This window comes from Rhodnius prolixus, unplaced genomic scaffold (genome assembly GCF_049639745.1).
Source record: "Rhodnius prolixus isolate KJV_2025 unplaced genomic scaffold, Rpr scaffold_6, whole genome shotgun sequence".
NCBI lineage: Eukaryota > Metazoa > Arthropoda > Insecta > Hemiptera > Reduviidae > Rhodnius > Rhodnius prolixus.
Window position 1 is genome coordinate 30078362 of NW_027411634.1, and position 25785 is coordinate 30104146.

A 25785-nucleotide genomic window follows, 5' to 3' on the forward strand; every position below is an offset into this window, starting at 1 on the left:
GTCATGAAAAAATAGTGATAATGTCCAAATTGTAATCATGAGATACCGAGATGGCTCTCCTAATCACTTTTTTCTAATGCCAGACGAATTAGGTTAATATTTAGAAAAAGATAGGAACATCTGTAATTAAGGTACGCTTTAAATTAAGCGAGGCGTTGAGTTCGTTGTAGTAGCGTATATATTATTATTTTATTTTTTTTTAAATAATAAACTTGCCCAACTGCATGGAGAATAGTTTTCTCTTCATCTTGACAAAACTGTAAAAAAAAATCTCTGTGCTCTTCGCAGACTTCTTCAGCTTGAGAACCTGTCCATGAAATTTGTTAGTAAAGCTTGGCGACTAATAATAAAATTTTAAGAATATGTGAGACCTTGTTCACCCATTTTTGGTGACTGTATTCAGACTTAAATACCCATTAATGTTAATAACATTTATTGAAGAAAAAAATACCGAATAAAATATTGACTATAACCTATGAGAATGCTGCCGCATACTGAAAGAAGCCAAACATTTTTTCCATAAAATCAACTTGACTGAAGATTCTTAAATTTTTTCCCCATTAGTTGAAGGTCTGGAAATCAGCACTTCCAAATCTAAATGTATTAAACGTTTAGAAGCTACCAATTAAATAGTAATTTGTTCATTCTAAAAAAATTTACCCATCGGCTAAAAGTTCTCAAGATTTGTAGGCAACTTGTTTAATTAATCCGCATTTAATTGACAAAAATAGACATTGCTTAAATTAGTGAAAATAGTATTGGCATATACTACAAAAGAACACATGGACGTTATTAAATATTTTCATAGAGTTAATGATTGTTTTTCAATTTAATGAAAGCAATAGTTTATATACAAAAGATTCTTCTACTTTCATATAAAACAATGTTCTCATAAAATTGAAAATAATTAATTTTAAAAAAATACTTAATATCGCTCACGCTATATTTTCATAGATATTTAAATACCAATTTAATCACAAATCCAAATATTGGCTATTTTTGTTAACTCATAGTGGATCAGTTAAGAAAAGAGAGAGCTAGACATTTTGATAGAGAAAAAAATAACTGTATGAGAGGACTGTTACAGTGGAGAAAGATTTATCATAAATAAAACAACTATTTATTGTTTTAGAATACTACATACATATGTATAGAATTATGCACCCACAAGAAAGCCTAATGTGCTCTCATTATTTAAAAAGTGACTGGTTTCAGACGGGAAAAGAAACTTGCATGTTATTAAAATAACAACTATTATTTATATAAATAGTTATACATTTTAAATAGTAGGTGTTCACAAGTGACTAAGGTGGAAGTGTGAAAATGCAGAATTCAATCCTAAATGAGATACTTAATGTTTTGTTTAAATTTATGTTGAATGCAATCTAGATAGCGGTCTTTATCAGTGATGATAACGCAATATTCTACAAATGCATTAAAAAAAAAAATTATCTACTTAAAATTTGTAACACCTTAAAATAATTTACAAAAAAATCTAGTGGATGACAGGAGGTTAAAAACCTGGGGCTCAATAATGTATTACATTTTTTTTTTTTTTTTAATGTCAAATTTACTACTTCAGGTTTAACTTTTAACCATGTCACCTTTTAATTTAATTAAATTAGCAAAGCAATTATTTTTTCGAAAAATATAATTATTAAAAATCTTATTTGAATTACTTTAAAGGTTATTTCACTGATTAAATGCTAGAATGTGAGATGATTTGACCGTGGAAGAGAGCGGTAAATCAATATTGTGTGTTGAAGTTTGCTGGAGCGCAGTGACCTAGTGCCAACCTAAGGTGTTTGTTTAATAAGCTTTAGTTCAGATATTGTCCTCATCTCTTGTGCCAGCCTTTGGCCTGCAATTAAGTAGTGCTGCAAAATATTCCACAATGTGCAGCTCGTACCTAAGACAAATAAATATTACGTTCAAATGTAGGAAAAAATGTGTAGTGTTCAATTCCTAACTCATAAATGTTGAACCCCTTATATTTGGGGTTGCTACCAGAGAGTTCGGATAAAAAAAAAGTAGGATATATTTTTTTTTTGTATGCAATTTAAATAACATGCCCCGTTCTAAAGTGGATGGGATATACCCGTGTAGTGTCTCTTTATTGTCTGTGACCGTTATCTGAATGTTAACTGTGGTGGATAATACACACATCTTTGCATTCATGTCTGGGCTATTTAATATGGCACAAGGAAAACTAAGCAGGTTCTTCAATTATAAGGTGATGATTAAGACGTTTCCGAAAAAAAATTAAATTTTAATAATTCTCTAAAATTTTAACTTGTATTTATTTTCAGAACCCATCGTCATCTGCTAGTTCTTCCTCATCAAGATTACGCACAGTAAGGGCAAAATCCGGTTCATTAAGCTATATTTCATCCAAATATGAGGTAAAGTAATTTCTAACGAAATAAATTATTTACTGATAATAAATGCCCATTTTAACTGAAGAAAAATATTAGGAATAAAATGAAAAAATTACTCTTCATTTAAATTATTCTTATTTCTAAACGTCTTTACTATATTAATTTTTAGAGTCTGGACTATGATACCTGTGAGAATCAACTACTAGTAGACGAAGAGAGGACAAGAGGGTATACCTACATTGTTCAGACCGATGTTGCGAGATGGTTCCTTTTCTTTTTGATAGGCATCTTTACTGCAGCCCTTGGTGTTTTCACTGATGTTTCCATCGCCTACCTCGCTGATCTCAAATATAATATTCTTAAATACTGTATCCTTTCAGTTAAGTACTTTTTATCTGCTCGGGAGGAATGTAAGTATTATGATCAATCTCATATTCTCGAAACTCAGATTTTAAACGATGATTTTTTTTTTTTAATTTCTTATTTGATTTTGTTTCTCAATTTATCGAAGTAGTAACATAACCATAAATAAACAAAAAATTACGTCTATGTTCAAATTCAAGATCCTGTTAAAGTATTTAAAGAACTTCTGCAATGGTTTACATAAAAATCTGTTTATGGAGAAGGTCGCTTTACACAACTGTTTCCTCTTTTTTTCTCTCTCTTAAATTCTAACATTTTCACTTTTATTTGAAATGGTTTTTCTAGTTAGGCAGCTTTAAACATTTTCCTTGAGGAGTAGTTTTGTTAACTTTGATCTGGTGTCATTTTGGACGGGTTTTCATTTCCTTAGAAACGTAATATAGTTTATCACGAAGAAAATTTCTTTAGGTTATCAACTATTTTTTTTTCCTTAATTAAATTATTAATTCAGATATGGATAAATGTCTCATTGAGCAATGTATATATGTTACGTACGGCATGTGGTTGACATTAGTTATGGTGCCTGTACTAGTAGCATCAATTCTGGTAGTTTATATCGAGGTAAGTAAAAAATTCTGAATTTCTTTAATATTTGAATCATAATAAAATCTTAATTAATGTTGGTTGTAATGTATTTAAACAGCCTGCAGCATCAGGAAGCGGTGTGCCTGCTGTAATAGGATATTTAAACGGAGTGAAAATGCCGCACGTTGTGGAAGTGAAGGTGTTGATTGTGAGGATGCTGAGCACGATCGCCACATGTGTAGGCGGATTGGCCGGGGGCAAGGTACGTCTCTCTTCACAGCTTCTCATTTTTGCATGCCTTCTTATTTTTTTAATAATTTCATTTTCATTTTACAAATGAAAAATTTCTTTTCTTTCCACTTCTTATAAATTGGACTAATTTTGTTTTTTGTAAAAAAAGTACTTAAATTAGAATAATTAAATATGTAATTTGGGAGTGATGGAGACAAAAGGAGTTCATTTTTTTAAAACCTGTCTTACAGCAATTTAAATTTAGATTTTGCTTTAGATTTTGAAAACAATACTGGGCAGAAAATCTTGAGATATGAAAATTTGGCTTACATTTTCCCTTTTTTTTTCTTTTGTAATTCATTTTCACCTACACTGCTAAATCAAGCAAAATTGACACCTGTTTGTATTCAATCAATAGGTCAACATCATATTCAAAGACAGTGGTGGCATCCTTAGAAGGGCAAGGGAATGAAAAAAAAAAATCTTTTACTAACTGGTAATTTAATTTAGTCCGGTCGCATTTTTTATTCCGAAAATTGCTGCTATTTTAGCCTGGAACTGCGCTCTAGAGGCTGGTTATATTGAAATACTTCTTTTTGTTTGTAATCTGGACGTGGCAGAAAATAAAATTAATTGCTGTTATTGTTGAATATGTAGCAATGCGCATTTATGAAAGATTGAGGTAGGCTTATATTATTCAGTCTTATGCCAGGTTAAATATTATTAGGAGGAAGTAGGTATTTTCCAAGGTAATCCAATTTTCCCCTTTTTTAAATTTATTTTTTAACTTTCTTTAATTTATTACAATAAATTTTATGCTTCACAACTATTTTCATTTAATCAATAAACGAAAAAATTTTTGGCATGTTTGATTTTAGTTTGATCGTAAAGCAACTTCGGAATTTCATAAGTAACCATAAAACTTGAAACTATTTATTTAATTTTATTTTGAAATAAATCATAAGTTGAGCAAATTTCAAGAATTAAGGTTTATATCAATTCCCTTAAACCAGTGATGCACAAACTATTCAATGTTCTGTTTACAATTATTGTAGTTTCAAAAATTGTATAAAATATAAAAATCTACTCTTTTTTTTTTTTTTTTTTGTTGTACGATAGAATTTTAACAAAAACCAAATTCAAATGTCCAAACATCAAGAAATAACTTATACTCCTAATAACTAATAAGATAATTATTAATTAAAGATATTGTAAGATTTGGAAATTGATTTTATGAAAAAATTTTTGTAACTTGGACATGTTTAATTGGAAGTACTTGTATGTGATCAAGTAAATTCATTTTTAGACACTAATCATGAATTAATTATAAACTGTAAAACCAGTAAATTATATAATTATATTATCCAAGGATTTTTCCCTCAATGAAAGATGGTTTAGCGCAGTGGTCGGCAAACCACGGCTCGCGAGCCACTTGCGGTTATTTGGCCCCTTAAGTGTGGCTCTTCCACAAAATAACCCGTGCGGGCATCCACGTACAGTGTGATTGAAACTTCATGGCCCGGGCAAAGAAGTTGGTTTTCAGGGCGAGTTAATTTTGAAGAAGTGGCATTTGACGGGGTGTAGATGAAATTGCCATTCTCCCTCGAGACTCAGAGCACGAGCATCTCTGCCACCGGCACCGCTTTTGCTGCTAATTAAGTTAAAAACAATGTGAGTACTATAAATTTACAAAATTTGGCTTTTAAAAGACATTTTAATCGCTGTACTATTGATACTTGGTTCTGTTGGCTAATCAGTTTGCCGACCACTAGACTCTGATGGAAACAGTTTAGCTTACATTATTACATCATTGTTCATGGACTAGGTCTCGATGCGAAAAAGCAGTATCGTCTTATAGGTCCTAGAAGTTCTTCAAACTTTTTTTATCCGGTGGTACTGCCGTAAACAACACAGATAAACTCTAGTTGTCAATGATAAGATGTTTTTTGGTTAATTTAATATTATTAACAAACAACTGATTTTATTTGTGATCATCATGTTCATTCAAAACCTTGAACTTGGTATCCTAAAGCAAAAAAAAAAATTAAGGAAAATTAAAAAAAAAAAAAATTATAAAGGTTTTGTAAAGTATTCAGTGGACACTGGACTCTTAATGTTTTCGTATTAGGAATGAATTTTTGAGAGGAGAGCGTGTAATTGAAAATAACAAATCCCCATTATTGGGTAACAAGTCGATCGGAAATAGACACTCAATAGTACTATAGTTAAAAAAGCAAGCTAATTTATTTGGCCATATGATGCCATACAAAAGAAAGGTGATGGCCAAAAAAAATTACTTAACTTACTTCCGGAAAGAAAAAGAAGGAGAGGACAGGTTTAAGGGGACTAGGTGCGAGGAGGTGCTAGAAACTAACCACAAGATTACCAGAAACATTTGAGGAAGGAACTGGATGCAAAAAGTTGAAGATAAGAAGAGTGTTCTTTTGGAAGAAGAACAAGTGGTATTCGTAAAAATGGTTATAAGTTCACTTATCAGCCGTGACTCATTTATGAAAATCGAAGCTTTTGCCAAATTTATTTTCGAACCCATCAGCTAGCATTTTCGTTTAAAGAACGTCTACTATTTTGTATCCATTTAGAATATCTGTCTCCTAAGAGTTGCGGTTTGCACAGAAGCAGTTATTAGATTTCTAACTTAGCTTCTTAAACGCTCATATTCTGCCAAGAATATTACCCCTCCCTTGAAAGATTTCTAATTTTTTTTTAATATTGAGGAGTTAAGTAGGAAAAAGTCACTGAGTTCTTTTCGTCACAAGGTTGGTAATTGGAACAATGTGAAAAAGGTTGAAGAAAGAAAGTATGGCGTAACATCTTCACATCTCAAAAGACGACGGTCACAAAAATTATCCGTAGGGAATGAAATGAAACAAATTTTAATCGTCAAAGGCACCTTACCTCAAAAAACTATGGCACAATCGTCGATGTGGAAGCGAAATAGACGTGTTGAACGAACTGTAAACAGCAAAATAATTCTAGATTAAACTAATTGGTTTTAGAATTCTGAAATAACATTTTTTTTCAAATGTATGTTATATATTTTGTTTTAAGTGTTTAAAGTGACAATAATTGATGGGAATGTATTCGAAATTAATTGCAATTATCAAAGAATAAAAACACAAATATTACCAATTATTGTGCATCATTGCTTTAAAGTTATTGAAGGAGCAATTTTCTTATCCTATACAGACAAAACCTTTCCTTTTTTTCTTGTAAATAAAACCATGGAAAATAACGGGTGTACCCTATATAAGTTTCCTTTAAATATTTTGAAAGTTTCTCTTTCAAGGAAATGTTTATTTGAAAAGTTGTTTTTATTAAATATTAATACGGCAAATAATAATTTGTTATCTTAGAGAAGAACGGTAACTGTATAATTAGTTTTTAAATTTTAATAAAAATGATTTGTGCATGCTACTATATTGAAGTTCATAAAAATTGATCAGCAGTAGACTTGAAGCGCTTGAAGTTTGTGAACTAGAAAACGTTTAGTGTTAATTTGTTTTTTAAAAGCATCTACATTAGACTAAAAAACAATGAAATCCGTTGACTATTAAATATTTATATTATTCGCAGCTAAGTATTTATTTTGAAAAATAAAATAAATATTAGGTTTGTCATACCCAATCATTATTTCTATCCATGGCTTATTGGATTTCTCTCTCACACAACACTAGTAATTAAAAGCACACCCACTACCCATTTCTGGCAGTGGGTGGTGCTAATTCCTTTTTAACGAAGAAAATGGTCATTAAATACTTTAAATAAAAATTAAATGAATAACATATTTCTCAAAATTTTCAATGTTTCTCAAGATCTCTCTGATTTTTCAATGCAGCATGAATGTTAATTAGAAAAAAAATAAAATTGTTAATAAATAATTAATGGATTGTACTAAAAAAAGAATTAGTGAATGAAGGATCCGAATTTTTGTTGTTTATTGATATCGTTTATTATTATAACTGAACAAATTTGTTTTGTTTTTAATTAATAAAATTGGATCTAATTTACTTTTATTTTTAAAAGAATTCTAACCATCTCACATAGTTTTTATATTTAATCTTATTTAGGTTCAATTTATACATGTATTCTCATATTAAGGAGAGCTTTAGAAACTCTTTTTTATTTGTCTTTCAGCAAATTATTTTAGGTCTGAACACAAGTCAACTACAAGTTAAAATATTTAAACAATGTATAAAATTAATTAATACATAAATTTTTGAAGGCAGATATCTCATTTCATACAACATTAATTTCGGGATTTGTAAGTTATTTTTACATGCATATATGTATAACTATATCTTAATTTAGTGCAGAACCACTCTCTTTAGGCCGCGGAGAATCCCAGTCAAATGAATACCAGAATGATAAAAAATTTAATGAAACCATTTAAAAAAAAAAAACAGTAACAAGAAAAAACTGTTAAATGTTATAAAAATTAAATAACGATGGATCTTATATTCTTTTTCTTTATCATCTTCCCGTTATTCGCTTTTCTGCTTGACTGATCTCAATGCATATGGGAGATAAACCTCAGATTTCTTTTTATCAAATAAATACTGTAATATCTCTCTTTCATGGTCATTCGTTAAAACTTTATTATTCATCTCATAGATGTTAATTTTAAGATAAGTATAAAATATAATGTGAAAAATTACAAGAAATTACAAAAAAAAAAAAAAACTCTAGACTTAAGATTTGCTGGACTTTATTTCTTCACAGTCACATTTTACTTTAAAAGAACCATTATTATACTTAATAATGGTTCCAAAGGAAATTGGAGCAAATTTTGTTTTTTATTTTTTCTCGATATTCACTATGATTGACCTTACAGTTGTAAAAAATCTATATCAAACTTAGCCGGCAACCTAAATTAATTATTGTCGTTCACTACCCCTAAGTTTGTCAGTGCCAAGGTAAATAGCATCTGGCTCACCTTGCAAATCTAACATGTGTTCATCCATTATTAAGTAAGATCACCAGCTTTTATTTAGAATCAGTAAATTGAAAGTTTTAAAACTTTCCTTTTCTTTTTTATCGATTTATGGAAAGGTACTCTTTTTTATTAAATGTTGGCTCATCAATTAAATATTTATAATTTATATCTTTTATTTTAAAAGCCTGTTTACGTCAGTCTCTAGTCATTTATCAACTTACGGTTCCAAAACCATAACTGCCTGAGTCAATCACATTTATTCGTAGTACATATACTTTTTAAAATAATTTTCTACTTCTAAAAATTGATCAATGAGAACTATAAAAATTACAATAAGAGAAAGTTACCTGTGCGAATCTTAGCTTTTATCAAATGAATTGAAGTGTACTCGAAAAGACCTGATGTGTCGCTTAGTTTCTTTGTATTAATTTACAGTCTCTCATCCTTCTGAAAACAAAAAATCAGCATTAAATCTAATAAGACAACTCACAATAAACACAAGGAAAAACGCCGGTTTTACGGATAGTTTTAAATCAGATTCATGGTTATCCAAATGGGTGATGATAGGGGAGGCTACGCAACCCATTCATCTTTTGGTATACCTAAAACTCGCTCAGTAAACGTAGTTGATTTGTGCATGCAAATGCTAGGGTTAAGCGTATCTAATGCAAAACTGTAGCTCTCAATTGCAATAAATGCAAGGCACAGATCCAGAGATGGAGGTAGGCCCCTCTAAATGGCGAAATAATTTGTTTATGCATCACTATGATAAAAATAAGTTTGATAAAATATCTTTACTAAGTTGTTTTAATTTGCATCTCTATATTTCATTTAAAAAAAAAAAAAAAGACTCTGATAATAAATCCAGTGTAGTTGGTACTAACTTTGCCGGCGTCTTCCTTCTGTTGGGTTGCCGTCAGGTGTAATTGTCCCTCCAAAATTCTTTATCCTACCAATCTCCTACCACACTCCTTTGGCAGTTATCTGTTCCTACATCACCTTCTCACATCTTTCGATTAGTCTTTTGCATCTTCTGTTTTGCCGGTAATTCTCAGAGCATACACCTGTCCACCTATTATGACATTAATTATTAAAGAATTAATTTAAGAATTTCCTACAATGCATTAGTACCTTATCACAATCATACAATTTACCCAGTTAAGCAGATTGAGAATTGCTTGTCATATAAGAAAGAGCACCTAGAAAGACCTTATTCTCAATTCTTTTAATACTGGGCATATATCAACAAAACAAAGCGTGTCTTTAGATAACAAAGAGAACAATTAAAATTTCTATGCTTTCTCCAAGGTTCGCAATTTAGTTCTGTAATGACTGCTCTGAGTTTAAACAATGTTTGTATTAACTATAGATTAGTTTATTGTCATATTGATTTGGGAGTTCATAGTATAGTTCCGAATAAAGACAGAGATATAGGGCTTGTTCTCTAAACTGTTTTACGACTTCTTTTTTTTATAGTTTCTGTTTAAGCGGATACTGTCTGCTTAATATGATTAAACTTATACATAACTTTCCTTTCACATAAGTACCTATACTCCGGGTTCTTAGCTTCCTGGATCGTGATAAACAAACAACCGCGCTGAAGCTTATAATGCTTATTTTATGGTATGTGGTTTCCAAATCGTAGGTTGGAAATCTTTTAAAGGTCTCTTTAAAATCTTTATAAAAAAATATGAATTCAAATTACAGGCAATCCAATATTAATTTTTTTTTTTTTTTCCCCCGAGGGGGAAAAATGCCACAGGCACCTTCCAGATGAAGTCTGGGTGTGTGGGGTTCTACCCACTAAAAAACCCCCTCCTCTTCAGGCATGACGTCCACCCCGGAACCGCCATAAGCATTACTTCAGGGTGGTGCCTCGTATTAGCCTGAGCGAGCAGATCTATAGGTGTCACTCCAGCCACCACTAAAACCGCCGGTTCAGACACCGTTCTATATGCACTAGCGATTCTAAGTGCACCCCTTTTTTGCACCACAGCCAATCGCTTACGGTACTTTTCTTTGCTGAGTGCATCAGCCCAGATTTCGCTACCGTACAGCAAGATTGCATTGACAGTAGACATCAATAAGCGTCGTCTGCTAGCAATAGGTCCTCCTGTGTTCGCCATCAACCCGCTCAATGCGGAAGTGACTTTAGCGGCTTTCATTGCTGCATGTTTAAGCTGGGCACCAAACGTGAGCTTTGTGTCTAAACGTACACCAAGATACTTGACATTGCTCTTCGTTTCCACGGCCAAGACCCCTACCTGTACACGAACATTTGTGGGAATATGCCTTCTGGTTATCATTAAAACATCAGTTTTTTCTGTAGCCAGCTCCAGTTCATGATCTTCCATCCAGGATTGGGTGCGCCTCATCACCTGATTCAATCTTAACTGCGCATCCTCCACATCCCTCGCAACAATAATAGCGGCAATAATCCAATATTAATAAGACTAAGTAAATTGAAGATGTTACCCATGACACTATATCTTCCACTAAAAACTCGCTTTAAGTTTTTTCAAAACTTTAATTCGCCACTTTTAATCTACCAAGTATTATTACTGAAAACATTTTTATTCACCTTAATTTTTTTTTATGCGCTTTAGTATTCCCAACCTATAATTCATCAACTTTAAGAGAAAATTTTATTAACTGCCACCTTTAATCATTGCCTAATTCGCGCTATAATATTTCACCTTCTAATCTTTTTCTTTCGTTATCTTCTTTGTGCCGCAGACGGGGAGAACATCCCCTCATCATCATCCCCGTATCATCCTCTTTATCTTAATTTTTCTATAATTTATAGAGGTCTATCTTGTCCTGATACTTAGCTTTCATTCACAATTTCATAAACCGTATCTTTCAAACTTTAATGCGCCGAATATCTTTTAAGCGCCTTTTTGCAGCCATATGCTGCTGGCATGGCTATCTAGTAAATCTAGTAAAGTCTAATGTTTCAGTTGAGCACTATGTAAAGCACGCGTAGAAATACCAACTTACGCCGCTTAGCGTCAAGGCTCAACACCTGCTTCCCAATAAAAGGCATATTAATTTTTTAAAATTTTAGCTTTGTTATTTGACTTCATACTTCCTACACAATTCTATAATTCTTGATTTTTATTATTTCTTGAGTACTAGATATACAATCAACAATGTTATTAGCGGTAAGAAAGAATTCTGAAGTATAAGAAAGTACACTATTGTACAGATTAAAACCAAAAGAGAACAAAATACAATTTAGTATCAATGAAGAATTAAAGAGCAGACTAGATGCACACAAATCAACTCAATTTAAAAAAAAAAAACAATTTTTCACCAGTTTTATCAATGAGATCTTTCGTTAAAAGTTCACTGTTAAGCATATGGCATGAACGATTCTGACTAATAAAATGGAATAAATAGTGGGAAAAAGTTTATAGGTGAATCACACTTTCTCTCTTTAATTTTATAAAATTCTTATAGTTTTATAAAATAAATGTTTGTATATTTTAGGAAGTGAGTGATAAGGTTGATATTTGATGTTTTGTAGCCAGCTGAAAGTTTTCTGTACAATAGCTGAAGGCAAATTTAAAATAATAATCGAGTGATAGCGGTATGTGTTGAGGTAAAAATATATTTCATCTGATTTTAACTTCCTCTTCTTGAATTGAGAAAGTTTCTTCAGTCTGTTAATAAAATATAAAATGTGCCACCAGCACAACTGAAATATATTTCTTTTTAAAATTTACTATCTAGATTTATTAAAATTGAATAATGTTGAATAATAAAAGAATAAGTAGCAACTTTAGGAATGTATGCTTTATTGTTAAAATTATTTTAATTTTCAAATATATGAACAGATAAAATTCTGCATTAGTTAAAAAAAAGTGTCTTTTGATTGGTTATAAGTAGTAAGTTTTATTATTTTTACGCAATTGTTAATGAACACCACAGAATTAGAAAGCGCCTTAAGTTCCGTTGATTAAGAAACTGACCACGTGGTGCTCCAGAACAACTACTACATATGTATGTATGTATATCTTGACTTCTGAATGAAAAACTTTTGATTTTAATGAAGAATTGGTCGTATGGACAAAATGAATTATCTGAATGAAATTATCGACACTCGTCCCTTTCTTTAACCACACGTAAGAGGAAATACTGATATCTAACCTTAAAACTGATAATTGAGATAGTGAACATGATCAAATCTTTCTCTTAAAAGAAAATTAAAGGACTTCTATTCATTCAGTTTTCTTTAACTTCGATTTTTCACAAATACAGGTTCTCTTTAAGAAATAGGACTTCGTTAATGCGTGCAATCCTAGACAGCCTCCTCAAAAATCCATTTTTATAAATGGAATCTATCACAAAACCTTCTTTATCTGAGAAGATGGAATATGAAACTAAAAACGAATTGTCCAAGTGATTAATTCTTCTGATGTCTACTTCAGAAATGTTAAGTAACATTTATAATTTTCAATGTTGAAAATAAAATTTAATTCCGTTTAATGGTAGAAAAAGTCTCCTTCATCTCACCGCTAGACTAATTTTTCTGGAATTCATATTTTAACAATTCAAAATTATGTATATAAATAATTCAATAATAATTAAGATTCAAAGAAAATATGTAGCTTTTTATGTAAGCAGTATACACTAACTTTAAAGAAATCATCTGAAATAGTTTTGATTGTACAAGAACGATATAATAAAGCAGAATTTGGACAGCATTTACTATAGGAATGGTTTGATTGAAACTGTCTCGCCAAAACATATTGTCAACAACACATTCATTCCACATACATATGTCCACAAGACTAGTAAACTTTGCGCAAATTGTTTTTACTGGCAATAAACTGTATTCTATTTCACTGGAACACAATTTATTACTACAATCGTTAACTTAAATCGTTGTTAATGTTTAAGTAAGTGAATAGATTGGTCTGCAGATTAGAATTGGTCTGTACAAACATAGAAAGTAAAAACAAACTAATTATTTTTCATATTCATACATGTATGTTAAATCTATGTTATTTACGATATTCATACTGCCATTTACGTGGGATTTACGTATTTAGAATTTTTCAGGTAATTGTGATGGGTATCATTATTCGCTCCTTTAATTCTTTGTGCTGTTTGATAAGGCCCAGGTAAATAATAATAAGTAGTAAGATTTGAATGCCTGTGATACACTGACTCTATAATAGACTGGGAAGTGATAATAGAAGTTCTTGGCTGAAGCAATAAAAGAAAAAAAAATTGAGAAGCTACTAGCCTGAAACATGAAGGTAGTTGATATGGGCTACTTGGATTTAGCTTATCCACTGGCGAACTTAGCCCATCATCATTCGGTTTACAAGTTTTGAGACAATTCATCTCCAAAAATTTAAGAAAATTGCCATTTGTGGTCTATTCAAATTAATTTTATGTATTTTTTTTATAAATGCTGATACTTTTCAGAACATTTTATGATTACCTACACATCTTTTTTGCTTAACTAATTAATACTTAACAGTGCAAAAATCAAAGGATAGTTTCTGACTCACAGTTACTTCCACTAGACATTTATTCAAGCAGTGATACTTTAAGGTTCTGGTATCGCACTGGAATTGATTGAATATATTATATTATTTCAGCTATTTATTCGATTATAAATTTGTAAGGTCACTTGCAACTAATACGTATTGATTTCAATGGCACTTCACTGTGTTTTACTAACAAACTCCGTATTCCGAAAGTGAATTTAACTAGAAAACAAACGAATTTAACTTTAATTTTCTTAAATAATATTTTATTTAGCAATATGTTTAATCTACTATAGTTGTATTTCGTTTTTACTTTATCTTTTGTCTATATCGCCTAGAAAGCACTGCTATCGAAACGAATTTTCAAAAATTGATCTAAAATGTTTCTGAGGTGAAACCTAGACTTACCCATTGGTAAGTTCTTTCCATTCTCCGCAATCCGTGATGAGAGGAACTTCACTCCAACAAAATCCGCAGGAGTATTGTGTTCAAGCAGAGCAATCTGTTTGTTAGAATATCAGAGCCTTCTTTTGAAACTCCAAGCGTTGGCCATCTTCGGCCATGGAGATTACTCCAGTGCAACAAACACTAGGTTTCCTTCTCCTCTTGACTTCTTGAAGAGGCTGGTTACCTGTCTCATACAAGAATTGCTGCTGTCTGCTGGCATTGATCAAGAGACCACTAGTGATACAACCTGAAACGTAAAATCTCTTAGTTTCAACAAATTATTAATAAAATGTAATAATGACATTAAACATTTGTTAAATTGCAACTTAAAATATGTTATATAATGCACAGAGCATCTCTTTAGTTTACCTAGTTCTTTTTAGTAGATAAATTTGTAAGAATCTGGCGGGAACACACAAGACTTTCTGTCCCCGCAATTTATGTAACTTGGGCGAAAAATCACTAAACAATAACTAAAATGTATTCAGCAAAATGCCACTTTCACTTAACCGATTTTCTTCCAATTTAGAATATTACTTACACATTTCATTCCTTTAATTATTACCAAGATATGAATCTGCCCGCACATTGCACTTAAATGACACTTTGAGAGAGGCTTAATCTTACTTTGCCTTTATTTCTATTCAGGAAACCTTAAAAAAGATATTTTTATTGAAATCTCAAAGTCAAAAATCCGCATGAAAATCAAAGAAAATTCAAGTCTGATATTTCAATGTTCTACTTTGTTTTATTTTACCTCACTACTTTGTATCCCATTCGATGATATTTATTCAATAATTACATAGCTTATACCATCGTAATGAATCGAAAGAGAGAAAGATTATTGCCAATTTCGGTCATAAAAAGATTTAAAAAGAAGGAACATGAACCATACACCACTAATTAATGAAGTATTTGAAAAGTTAATGATATCTACCAGACAACAAATGTTTGTTATCAATCCGCATGAGTATTTTTATACTGTCTTTAAAAAATACAAAAAAAATTCCAATTTACTTACATTTAAATTAAGTGTCTGCCTCTCAATGTCTTTCACAATTATATTTATTTAGTTGAAGCTTACAAATGAAAATTCTTAATTTAAGCAATTTTAATTTCTTTTCATAACTTAATTTAATTAAGGCAATCTTCCTGCAAAAGGTATGTAACCTTACACATATGACGTAATAAATGATGAAATAATAAAGGAAAATTTAATTAATAAAAAAGTAGAAAAGTAACATTAGCAGATAGATCAACTACATAAATTAAGTATCTTTCCATAAGATAAACAAAGATAACGAAATAGAGCTATTATTTTCTAAATGTAATTTGTTAATTGTAATACAAATTTAGTAAAAAAATTTGTTTGTACTCACTAAGTATTCATTTAAAAGGATAAGTATTATCAAACACTACAGGTGGCATTTGAAATTGTCCCTCCACAAAGAAATTCGTAATTATTCGGCTATTTCCGTAATCATTAGGCGTTATTGTGTCATTCTCTCTCAAACCTCAATGTCTCGGCGCACTTAGGTTTAATCCTCATTAAATTCTTGGAAATCATAAGGGCTAGAGAGAAAATTCCTGGAATCATGAGGTTGAAACCCATGCAGCTGTAGCGGCCTCAGCAGATCTCTTCTCTTGTACTTCGTTCTGATCGTTTCCTGTCGGTAATGCCCGGCTTATTGTTATTTAACCTCCCTCTATTTAGGTATCAGTTTTAGTAACTTATTTACTGATGAGAGAAGTACGAAGTGGCAAAATTAATGATAATGTGAAGTCATGAAAAATAGCGTTAAATACATTATATGATAACTTAATTTGACTAATAAATTCAGTTTTTGACGCCCAATGTCAATCTACATTGAATTTCTAGATTTTTTTTTTTAAGAATATAATTTATTTACAAAGTATATACAGGAGTACCAATAGTGCATTCTAGCCCCTACACTATTAAGAATATAAAGGTAATTATTGATTAAATAGTTAATAATGTCTTATTATATGCTCTTTTAGTAAAAATTATTTTGCTATAAGGCCTCTAGTGCCGCTAGTGATTTGAGAAACGTAAAGGCAGACTTATTAACTCAAACGATAGTTAATGAAATAATATTTGTTAGACTAGACATATTTTCTAATTCATAAAGGAATTTAATTATTATTTGGTTATAATTTTCTTATTGAATAGTTTTCTTTAGTTTAAAACTATCTTATTTGGTATTGTTTGTGATTGTTCGATTTAATAATTAATTTGTGATTGTTGGGTTTAATTGTTTTCATGAAACAATCTTTCTTCAAAGTTCTTAAGCTGTAAAGTAAGAATTAGGGTATTTTTTAAGGCGCTTTAATGCCGGGATTCAGTGGCACCTACAACCTTTTTCATAGCACTACCGGCTTCCAAACGGTATTGTCTCGTCTCTTGACAACACTTCAATAGTTAGTATGATGGTAAAAGTTTTGGAAGAAAAACTGTAAAGTACGGCAGGATCTAGTGTACTTGAAATCTCGCGTAGGAGTGCACTAACCCCACAATTAAGTGTCCCTTATCATCCCGATAAGAAATATAGTAGTTTACCAGTATTCAAACTTTGTTTTCTAACTTTAGGTAAAAATAAAAGTAAAATTTGATTTAATGTTTTGTTTTTTTTCAATTTCTATTCATATTAGGAGTGGGTACACGAGAAAGATGTGAGTGGATCTCTGGCCGAAATTAACTTTAAATAATAATGAATTAACCAGAGACAAATGAATAGTTTTGCCGAACACTAATTATGTAAATGATGATTAATTATTAACTAAGAACCCCCATAAAAAGAAGTTACTTATTGAGCTAGTAATCCGGTTTTAATGTTTTTTAAACTGCATTTCAATTTTTTTTTTAAATTAATTAATTTTTATTTTTATTTTTTGTCTTGCTTAGTAGATACTATTTCTGCATGTGCACACTTGAGTTTTTTTTCTTAAACATTTTGATGCGAAACTTCAAAAAATAAAATTACCTTTTTTTAAAGTTTATATTGAGGTTAGATTTTTATTATTATTATTTTTTAGGAGGGTCCAATGATACATTCAGGCGCAATAGTAGGCGGATCGCTGGCCACATTATGGATACCTGGTTTAGGACCACATTCTGTACTGCACTACTTTAGGCAAGATCATGAGAAAAGAGATTTTGTAGCCGGAGGATCAGCTGCAGGGGTTGCTGCAGCATTTGGAGCGCCAGTTGGTGTGTGCCTTTTTTTCATAAATTACCCAATGAACCTTAAAACATAGTTATCTTTGAAATTGAACTTTCAATAAAATTAAATAAAACCATTTCTTAATAATTCGTCATGATTCTAGCCGAAGAACTTAGCACTTTACACTATAACTTTGAGGAATCTTCGAGCTAGGCATTTCTGTTTATACAAGAGCTGCTAATATTAATATCACGATTTTTGTTTTGGCAGTTTAAGAGTTTAGAGAAACTATTTGTATCTAAATCTTTCTTGTAGGAGGTGTTTTATTAAGTTTAGAAGAAGGAACCAGCTTTTGGAGTTTATCCCTGATCTGGAAAATATTTCTATCATCTATGGTGGCAACATTTACTCTAAATCTATCGCTAAGCGCCGTTGAAGGGCATCCAGGTAATTTTCTATTTCCTGTTGTTCAGTTAAAAAAAAATGCCTCGTTGATTGGTTGTCACAAGTTTCATATGATGAAAATCGTGTTTAGTTTCCTTAACGAAGTAAACAATTATAGGCTTAAGCAACGTAAGTTTTTATATTAAGAGAAATTTAAAGCCTAAAAGCTGAATTAGTGTGCGAAAGAAAGGAGTTTCTCTAATTATTTATTAATGTTTGAATAGTCATTTTAGAGTTAGTGTATTAATATGCATATGGTAATGATCTGGAGTTTGTTATTGTGCTAAACCTAAGTAGCTGAATACTTGAACTTGGTCTGCGATCCTTGGAATGCAGATTGCGTAATGAGACATTAAGTGCAGGTGTTGGGTTTTGGGAAGCTGATGTTGAGGCTCCCGATTTCTGAAGAGATGTTTTGTAAAGTTCACGCAGTGACTATTAGATTTGTTGAGGCAGCTGTTGTCATTAGAACATTAAATACGGTCCACTACATTAGTAGAGTTTTATCACTTTCAGCACTGTTTAAAATTTGAACTCAATTTTTAACTTATTTACAAATAGTATCTTTAAAAACAAGCTTCAGTAAATCATAAAATATAAATACTTTTGTTATAGACATTAAAAAGTGCTTAAATACAATAATTGTTGATTACCCCCTACAGGGCAATTAACCCATCCCGGATTGTTGTTTTTTGGAAAGTTGAATGATACAATAACAAAGTATGAAGTATTTGAACTGCCCATCTTCATCCTGATGGGCGTAATTGGAGGTCTTCTTGGCGCTGTTTTCGTTGCAATCAATATGAGACTTATGGTCTTCAGAATGAAGTAATTAATTTCATTTTTAATTTTATAAATGCATGCTTATTTTATGTCAGAATTTTTTATTCTCCTACAAATTTGGTAAGAATGATATATATATATATATATAAAAGATAATTTTGAATATAATTTGTTGATGTTTATATGAAAGGCCGTTTATTACGACCTGTGTATCTAGAGCAGAAGTTGAAAATTCCAGTGCTTCAAGAGCTGTTTGCGCAACTTTTCACACATTTCGTTCATCTTAGGGCTTCCTGTGCAGTTCTAGTGACGCTAGACTTTGCTTTGTTTGTTTATTTATTATTAAGCACGCCTGAAATTATGGTATAACAGTTGTCAATAACTCCCAACACTAGTCAGGCAGTAAACAATTGATTTCCTTTAACTGCCAAAAATCCATTTTCTCTACTAATTTTTTTATTTTCTTTGAATATATTTATAGTACGCAGCATTTAAAGAAAATTGATTGGGCTGTACTGAATCTATATAACATTTTAGAGGAAAACGGAAAACCTTTTAGGAAAGTCAAATGTCTAGGGTCTGGATGAAGGTTTTGATCAAAACTCGGAGTGCCAAGAAGTTTCAATTTCGAATATCCACGTAAAGTTTTATTTTTCCAATCGCTACTTTCTTTCCTACTACACATAAATTTAGAGAATTTAAGGGTTAGAATGAGGGAAGGTATGGACGTTTTTGGAGATCAGTGAAACTAATTGAAGTAGGTCTTGTAAAAAGTTAAATTCGAAAATCATGTGACGCATTATTTTTACTTAATAAGAATTTTAAGTTCAAAATAGATACTTTTTAACTTCTTTTTTTGTTTTCTTTTCTTTATTCGGAGAAAAGTAAGTTTACAGTGGTCTTGCTTTTAAGATTTTAATTTTACTAATTCATTTTTAACTGATCATTTTTTTTCTACCGTTATCTAGCAACTTGAGTATATTATTTGGAATTGGATGTTAAAGCAAAATTACAGACAAATCAGTCGATACCGCACATAATTTGTTTAATATAAAGTAACCAACATTATTATAATAAATCTAATATAACTAAATAGTTTTGAAAATTAGTTCTTTTTTTCATTGAGCTATCTTAAAAATTCATTTCCGTTCATTGTCATCTTTTTCAGCACTACTTCTTTTTTCAGACAATCTTATTTCGTACTTAAATAACTATAAATTAGTTCAAATCTCATATTTTCAACCAACAAGTCCCAAACACCTATTTTCTTTGATTATTCTAATATCAACGGTTCTCTTGTAATGTTATAATGATTTTATTTCTTTTTATAATTTAATTTATACTGGTTTGTTGTCACAAACGTTGTAAACATGATTGAATTAAAAATAAATATAAATTATATTTCCTTAAACCAAATTATTTTTGTAGGCTGTTAAAAAGAATGATAATCAAAATGTTATTATTTTTTTTCTTATCGATTGGGCATTGGAGGAAATATTTGAGGTGAGTTTGATAATATAATATAATTAAGATGAATTTAGTAGTTTTATTTAGGTTAAAATTTCTTTCAATGCATTTCCTTATATTAATCAAAAATTGTTTTATCAGAGAGCATATTTTTTTTAACTGATTAAAAATGTGCATTCCATAGTACAGTAAGAGAATTTATTTTTTAAAAGTTACTTGGTTTAGGCTAAAATACGAACTTTAAAGCCGATCGATTTTTATTATATGTTAATGAATTTCCCAAATATTCTGGTATCGGGATCATTATTGACAAGATTAATGTGGGATACCTAATGTACGCGGATTAAGTTGTGCTCCACTCTTCCATTCCCGAAGAGCCCCCCAAAATAATAGACAAACGTAGCGAATATTCTGCGATTTGGAATTCTTTGAAATTTGATGGGAAATCATTAGTCACAGATATGGTTAACATCGTTTGCCTCTATTATTTGCCAGAAAAATGTGTATGGTACAAAGACTGACACGCTCGGTTGGAAAGTGTAATTTGTATATTGACTGCGAAGTAGGCGACAACTAAGAGGAGTTTGCGGGAAGTCCGTTAGGCAAGTTGGCGCGGCTTTCCTCCTCAACATATTATCGAATTGTGAAAGAGATCAGACATTTTACTGATGACAGCAAGCTTTTATGAGAGTGGTGTTTCTTGTGAAATACTAATTGTTGGATTTAAACTATAAGACGTTTGACGTGGCTGCCGGTGAGCTACTCTGTAATGTGCGGGCAAAAGAGAATGAGTTCCACTTTCTTAGAGTGAGCTCTATTCTGAGTGATCATAGCCTGAGATGATGGGAAAAGGCGCAGTGTTTAAATCGGCAACAATTGCTAAGGTCTGCTTCAGTTCGTTAGAATAGTGAGATCCTTGTGATAATCTAGTCTATTTATCCAGATGTATATCAGAAGTTTTAACCAGTGAAATATTTTTACATGTATATTTTTTTAATAAATTGTTTTATTTTACTTTTGTATCTTTTATTGTAACATCAGTAAACTCCTTTTGGTTATATATTCTGTTTGTAATTGAAAAACATTCGTAATTGAGAGATCATTACTTTCATTATGAAATTACTGACTTAGGAAACGGACAGATTTGACCATTGTCCAATTAGGTTTTTTTTATTAATGGCATACAAATGATTTGAATAAATCTATTCTATTCTGTTCTTTTCTTTATATTAATTACTTTGTTGAAAAATTCATTTTCCCCGCCAAATATTTATTTATATTTAACAGGTTCGATATCATGTTTGCTCAAACTAATACCAAATTGCTTTTCAACATTTTCTTTATTTGAGATTTGTCGGAAACTACTTCAAATAAGGAAATTACTTCAAAGTCATGATAATTAAAAAATTAAGAATTGAAAAAAGAGTTCAAATGGTATAAATAATTTGTGCTTTGCGATTAAGAATAATTAGCTCTATTCTCCAATTACATTAAATTTAATGAACTTGTTATTGTAACTATATTTCAAGCTCTAAAAGAAATTAAATGGGTATTTTAGATTATTATTATGTTTTGTAAACAAAAATTATCTATATTATTTTTTTATTTGTTTCTTTACTTATTTTTTTTTTTTTTAGGGGGCAGCTTACCAGCTTTAAAGCAGTTTTTGATGAACATTAAAAAAAAAAAATTATTCGAGTGAGTATTAAATATTATTTTTCACAATTACTTCTTTAGTTTCTTTGGAATTAAATGCTTACACAAGCTTTTCGAGTTCATCTCACAAAAAATAATTAGTACATCAAGTAAGTAGTAACATAGGTACTTTATTCTCAAGTATCATTTAACATTCATCTTTCAATAATGTTCTAGTTTTATAGTGGGAGGAAATGCTTACTTTCATTAGAGACATTTAACCATTACATCTGATCCTGTAAGCTTCTTTGCACACCTCTTGGAAATCTTCAAGTTTTTTTAATGGTTAGGAGAGCTTAAAATTGTTGCCACTAATCTTTTACCAACAACTACTGCCCACTGCTCAATATACTTTTTAACACTATCTTTCATCGAATAGTGAATTTTAAGAATTCTAGCGTGAATAAACCAAGGATAAATGCTCCTGCTTTGACTCACATACTGCACATTGCCACCCTTCTTTCGATACTGAACTGTTCTGTTATAAAAAGTAAGGGCGAGCAAAACCAAGAGAAAGGGCTGTTCTGCTTGAATCAAATTCTTAGCCCTCTTTTGGTGCTACTTCTTTGTTAATCCGATCCCACAATCTTTGAATTAATTTTGATTTCGGTTAGTGGGGTTTGGCGCTTGAATAATCGAATATATTTATCGTAATTATTTGGTACGGATGTGTACCTCCATAGCAGGTTACGCACGAAGGTTGTACCTTTGACAACAATGAACGTTTTTGGTTCTAAACCCTGTTTCGATGTTAATCAGTTGCAACTACAAACTACTCCTTCTCCGTAACAACTATTTAGAAAAATATAGAAACATTTTGCACTTCATAAAATACACATTAAATATAAAATTACAGCGTAGTACAAAGAAGTAGAATTGTCCAGTAGATACTTTTTTATAAAATTGTTTCGGTGTGAAGTGTTAAGGACATCTACGAGTATGTGGTTAATACACACTTGCTTCGACATGTAACAAACATTACAGTTTGCTATTTTACCAAAACTTCTTGTGCCAATTTAGTATAATTTACATTTTTCTGAATGGCACACCCGAAGTTGACTAATAGTTTGTGTTTCACATTATATTTGATTTGTGGATAATGTTCTCCATTCCACTGTACAAAATTTGTGTAAATCCTCTTCAAAATTGTTGTTAATAACTTTTAAAAAAATCTTTGCATTTACGATTATTTGCTCTCAATTATAATTTTTAATTTTTGATCTAATTCGTAAGTCTAAGTTTACTTCCTAGCAGACTAATGTATCCTTTTGATACAGAGAGAGACTAAGTTTTTAGGTTCTGAGAATACCAATTGTGTTGAAATTGCGGTTCTATTGTCTAATTCTTCCTGCCGTTCCGAAAAAATCTTGGACATCATTATTATTGCATTATTTAATGTATAAGTTGTACAGTTAAAGGAAAGTTCTTCAATCAGATGAGTATCTTCTATTCAGAGTAATTAACAGGTGAGATGAGTACTATTTATATTGTTTATAATTATATGTTTCAACGTTTGTGACAATATATGAGAATGATCGTATTTAAGAAAATTAAGTTTTTTCGAATTAATTGAGCCTTAATATTTTAATTACATTCCGAAAATCTCTTTTTCATGAAATCTGCATCAAACTCACAAAAATTTTTGTATTGTTTCACTGATATTAACGTTACAAAATTTCAGTGTAGTGAAATGACATACATTTTAAAAATTCATTCTATTTCCATATGCTTTCTTTACTTCATCAACATCTACTATCATTGCGGAAGCAAATGTCATGTGCTCAGGAATTTTAATAAAAATGAGGTAAAGTCAATTTTCCTTTTAAATCCTGACGTATATACTCTTCATAATTATAATATTTGCTTAAGAAGCGTGAATTTACTTCATTATTACAATTTAGGCTTCAAAGATTCAAATTATTAAAAAACCTTAATGCAACAGGTAAACCAAAACCATTAAAATAATAGATTATTTTTGTCTAGGGACTGTTCTACCTTAAATCAACAAATATCATTCAAAGTGGTAAACATTACCATCAATAAGTATTTTCCCTTTTGAAATGTACTTCATATTACCTTTCGAATTTAGTGGGCTATTTAAAGAGACGTAGTATTTAATAAATATTGGTGAAGCTTCTGCATGCTTACAAAATGTGCATCCTTTGACCTTATAAATGACCATTTACTGCACAAATCTATTTTTATACTTTTATATTCTTTTGTAGACTAGGAATAGAAAGAAAAAGTTAATGAAGCCAAAATAATGAAAGTTTTTTCATTACAAGTAAACAAAATCTAAATATTGATGAAGTGGTCTGTTTTTATTGCGAATTATTATTTTAATAATTTCTAGTGACATTTCATTGTTTTTTGTATTCTACAATAATTTAATGAGCTTGCTTTCACCGAAGCTTATCCGTAATCTGCTGTTTATATTACTTGTCGCTGATAATTTTATTTGAATGTTTACGTACTAATTTATTTTGATTACATATTTTGTTGGTACCTTCCCTTGTTTTAAAAGTAATTGCTGCTAGTTTGCATTAAAATTTTAATTACAGAGTAGGTGTAGGGTCCGTAGATTTGCTCATAGAAATACAGTTAACGTAGGTCGGTAAGTCGGCAATAGAAAGAGCTTTGAAATGAGCAATTTGAAGGCGTGAGCAATTTTTAAAGAAAATAATGAAAACTATCAGAAGCTTTCCATTGGAAACTTCAGATGAGGCTTTGGGAGAATGAGGAAAGTCGAAACAGAACTATTGTTGAAGTGAAAAAAAAAAATTAAAAAAATAATAATAAAAAAATAAGAAACCCTAAGAGTTAAAATTGAAGCAGAAAACTCTGATAAGACATAGTATGTATGCTTTTATCAATGAATACATGGATATTATAATATTGTCCATGAGGAAGAAAAGAGAAGCTGTAAAGACAAAGTTAAGGAGCACGCAAAGTGAGTATTAAGGTTCCTACATTTATAAACAAGTTTAAGAATTTCTAAAGAACAGCCTTAAGTACCGTGACTTCTTGTGAATTTTATAGGCAAAAGATGTAAGGGTAATTCTAAGAGAACTTGGAGCCAAAAATGTATGGGATTGCCAAAATTTGGACAGCGAAAACTTGAAGAGTCTCATTGACAGTATAAACAATCATTATTTAAGTAAAGATATAGAATTTATATTAAACTCTTCATTTAATAAATACTTTCGTAGAGTCAGTAACCTTGGAATACCAGAAGCTTATCTTTATTATAATATAAATTTCTGTAAACTTAAATTGATCTCACAATTGAGAATGGCAGGTAAAAAATACTCTAGGATTGTTGTAAATAGGGAGAGAATACAATTCAATAAAGATGTATATTGTAGATGTTGTGGTACAGGTGAGAAAGAAGATCTGCCTCACTTTCTGCTTTATTGCCCAGCCCTTTCTCCCTATAGAGCAATATACCTGGACAAGTACATTACAAGTAATAATATGTTGGACAATCTTGAATGTATGCTATCTGATTTAGATATTAATAAAATTAACAATGTATATCTATTTGTAATTAATAGTTTAAAATTTATAAAATTCATGTTGACATGAGATAGTAGAAAATCATTTTATCTGGAAATAATTAAGTTATATATTATGTTTTATGCTGTCTTTGTTAGTCACTAATGTCAGATCAGTATTCAAAAAGCTTTGATCTAAATTTGTTTATTTATGAAAGATATTTAATTTGATTTTCAATGTTTACATTTTTTTTTTTT

General features: G+C 30.5%; 1 protein-coding gene and 2 long non-coding RNA genes across 13 annotated transcripts in view; 2 read left to right on the forward strand and 1 right to left on the reverse strand.

Moving 5' to 3' along the window:
• The window catches only part of LOC141460228 (H(+)/Cl(-) exchange transporter 7-like), a 36871-nt gene that overhangs the window by 746 nt on the left and 10340 nt on the right, over positions 1-25785 (forward strand). For 3 of the 4 annotated variants that reach the window (XM_074140047.1, XM_074140049.1, XM_074140050.1), the window contains exons 1-8: positions 1903-2233; positions 2310-2402; positions 2548-2746; positions 3253-3362; positions 3445-3588; positions 17517-17691; positions 17960-18091; positions 18751-18916. In XM_074140047.1, the coding sequence (XP_073996148.1) occupies positions 2138-2233; positions 2310-2402; positions 2548-2746; positions 3253-3362; positions 3445-3588; positions 17517-17691; positions 17960-18091; positions 18751-18916 (1115 nt within the window). In that variant the 5' untranslated portion in view covers positions 1903-2137. Of the gene's footprint in view, positions 1-1902; positions 2234-2309; positions 2403-2547; positions 2747-3252; positions 3363-3444; positions 3589-17516; positions 17692-17959; positions 18092-18750; positions 18917-25785 lie in introns of those variants that run through there. The other variant, XM_074140048.1, reaches the window with a different exon arrangement.
• On the reverse strand, positions 1770-16175 carry LOC141460242 (uncharacterized). 8 transcript variants are annotated; one of them, XR_012461809.1, is made up of 8 exons: positions 15842-16175; positions 15484-15614; positions 14424-14709; positions 9396-9583; positions 8859-8958; positions 6474-6530; positions 4052-5583; positions 1770-1909 (listed from the first exon to the last, which is right to left on the reverse strand). It is a non-coding gene; the product is annotated as an uncharacterized lncRNA (long non-coding RNA). The 8 variants fall into 8 exon arrangements; XR_012461808.1 differs by adding an exon at positions 15004-15115 and having other exon boundaries at positions 4052-6530; XR_012461814.1 differs by having other exon boundaries at positions 1775-1909; positions 5356-5583.
• On the forward strand, positions 23844-25395 carry LOC141460243 (uncharacterized). Its single transcript, XR_012461815.1, has 2 exons — positions 23844-24983; positions 25073-25395. It is a non-coding gene; the product is annotated as an uncharacterized lncRNA (long non-coding RNA).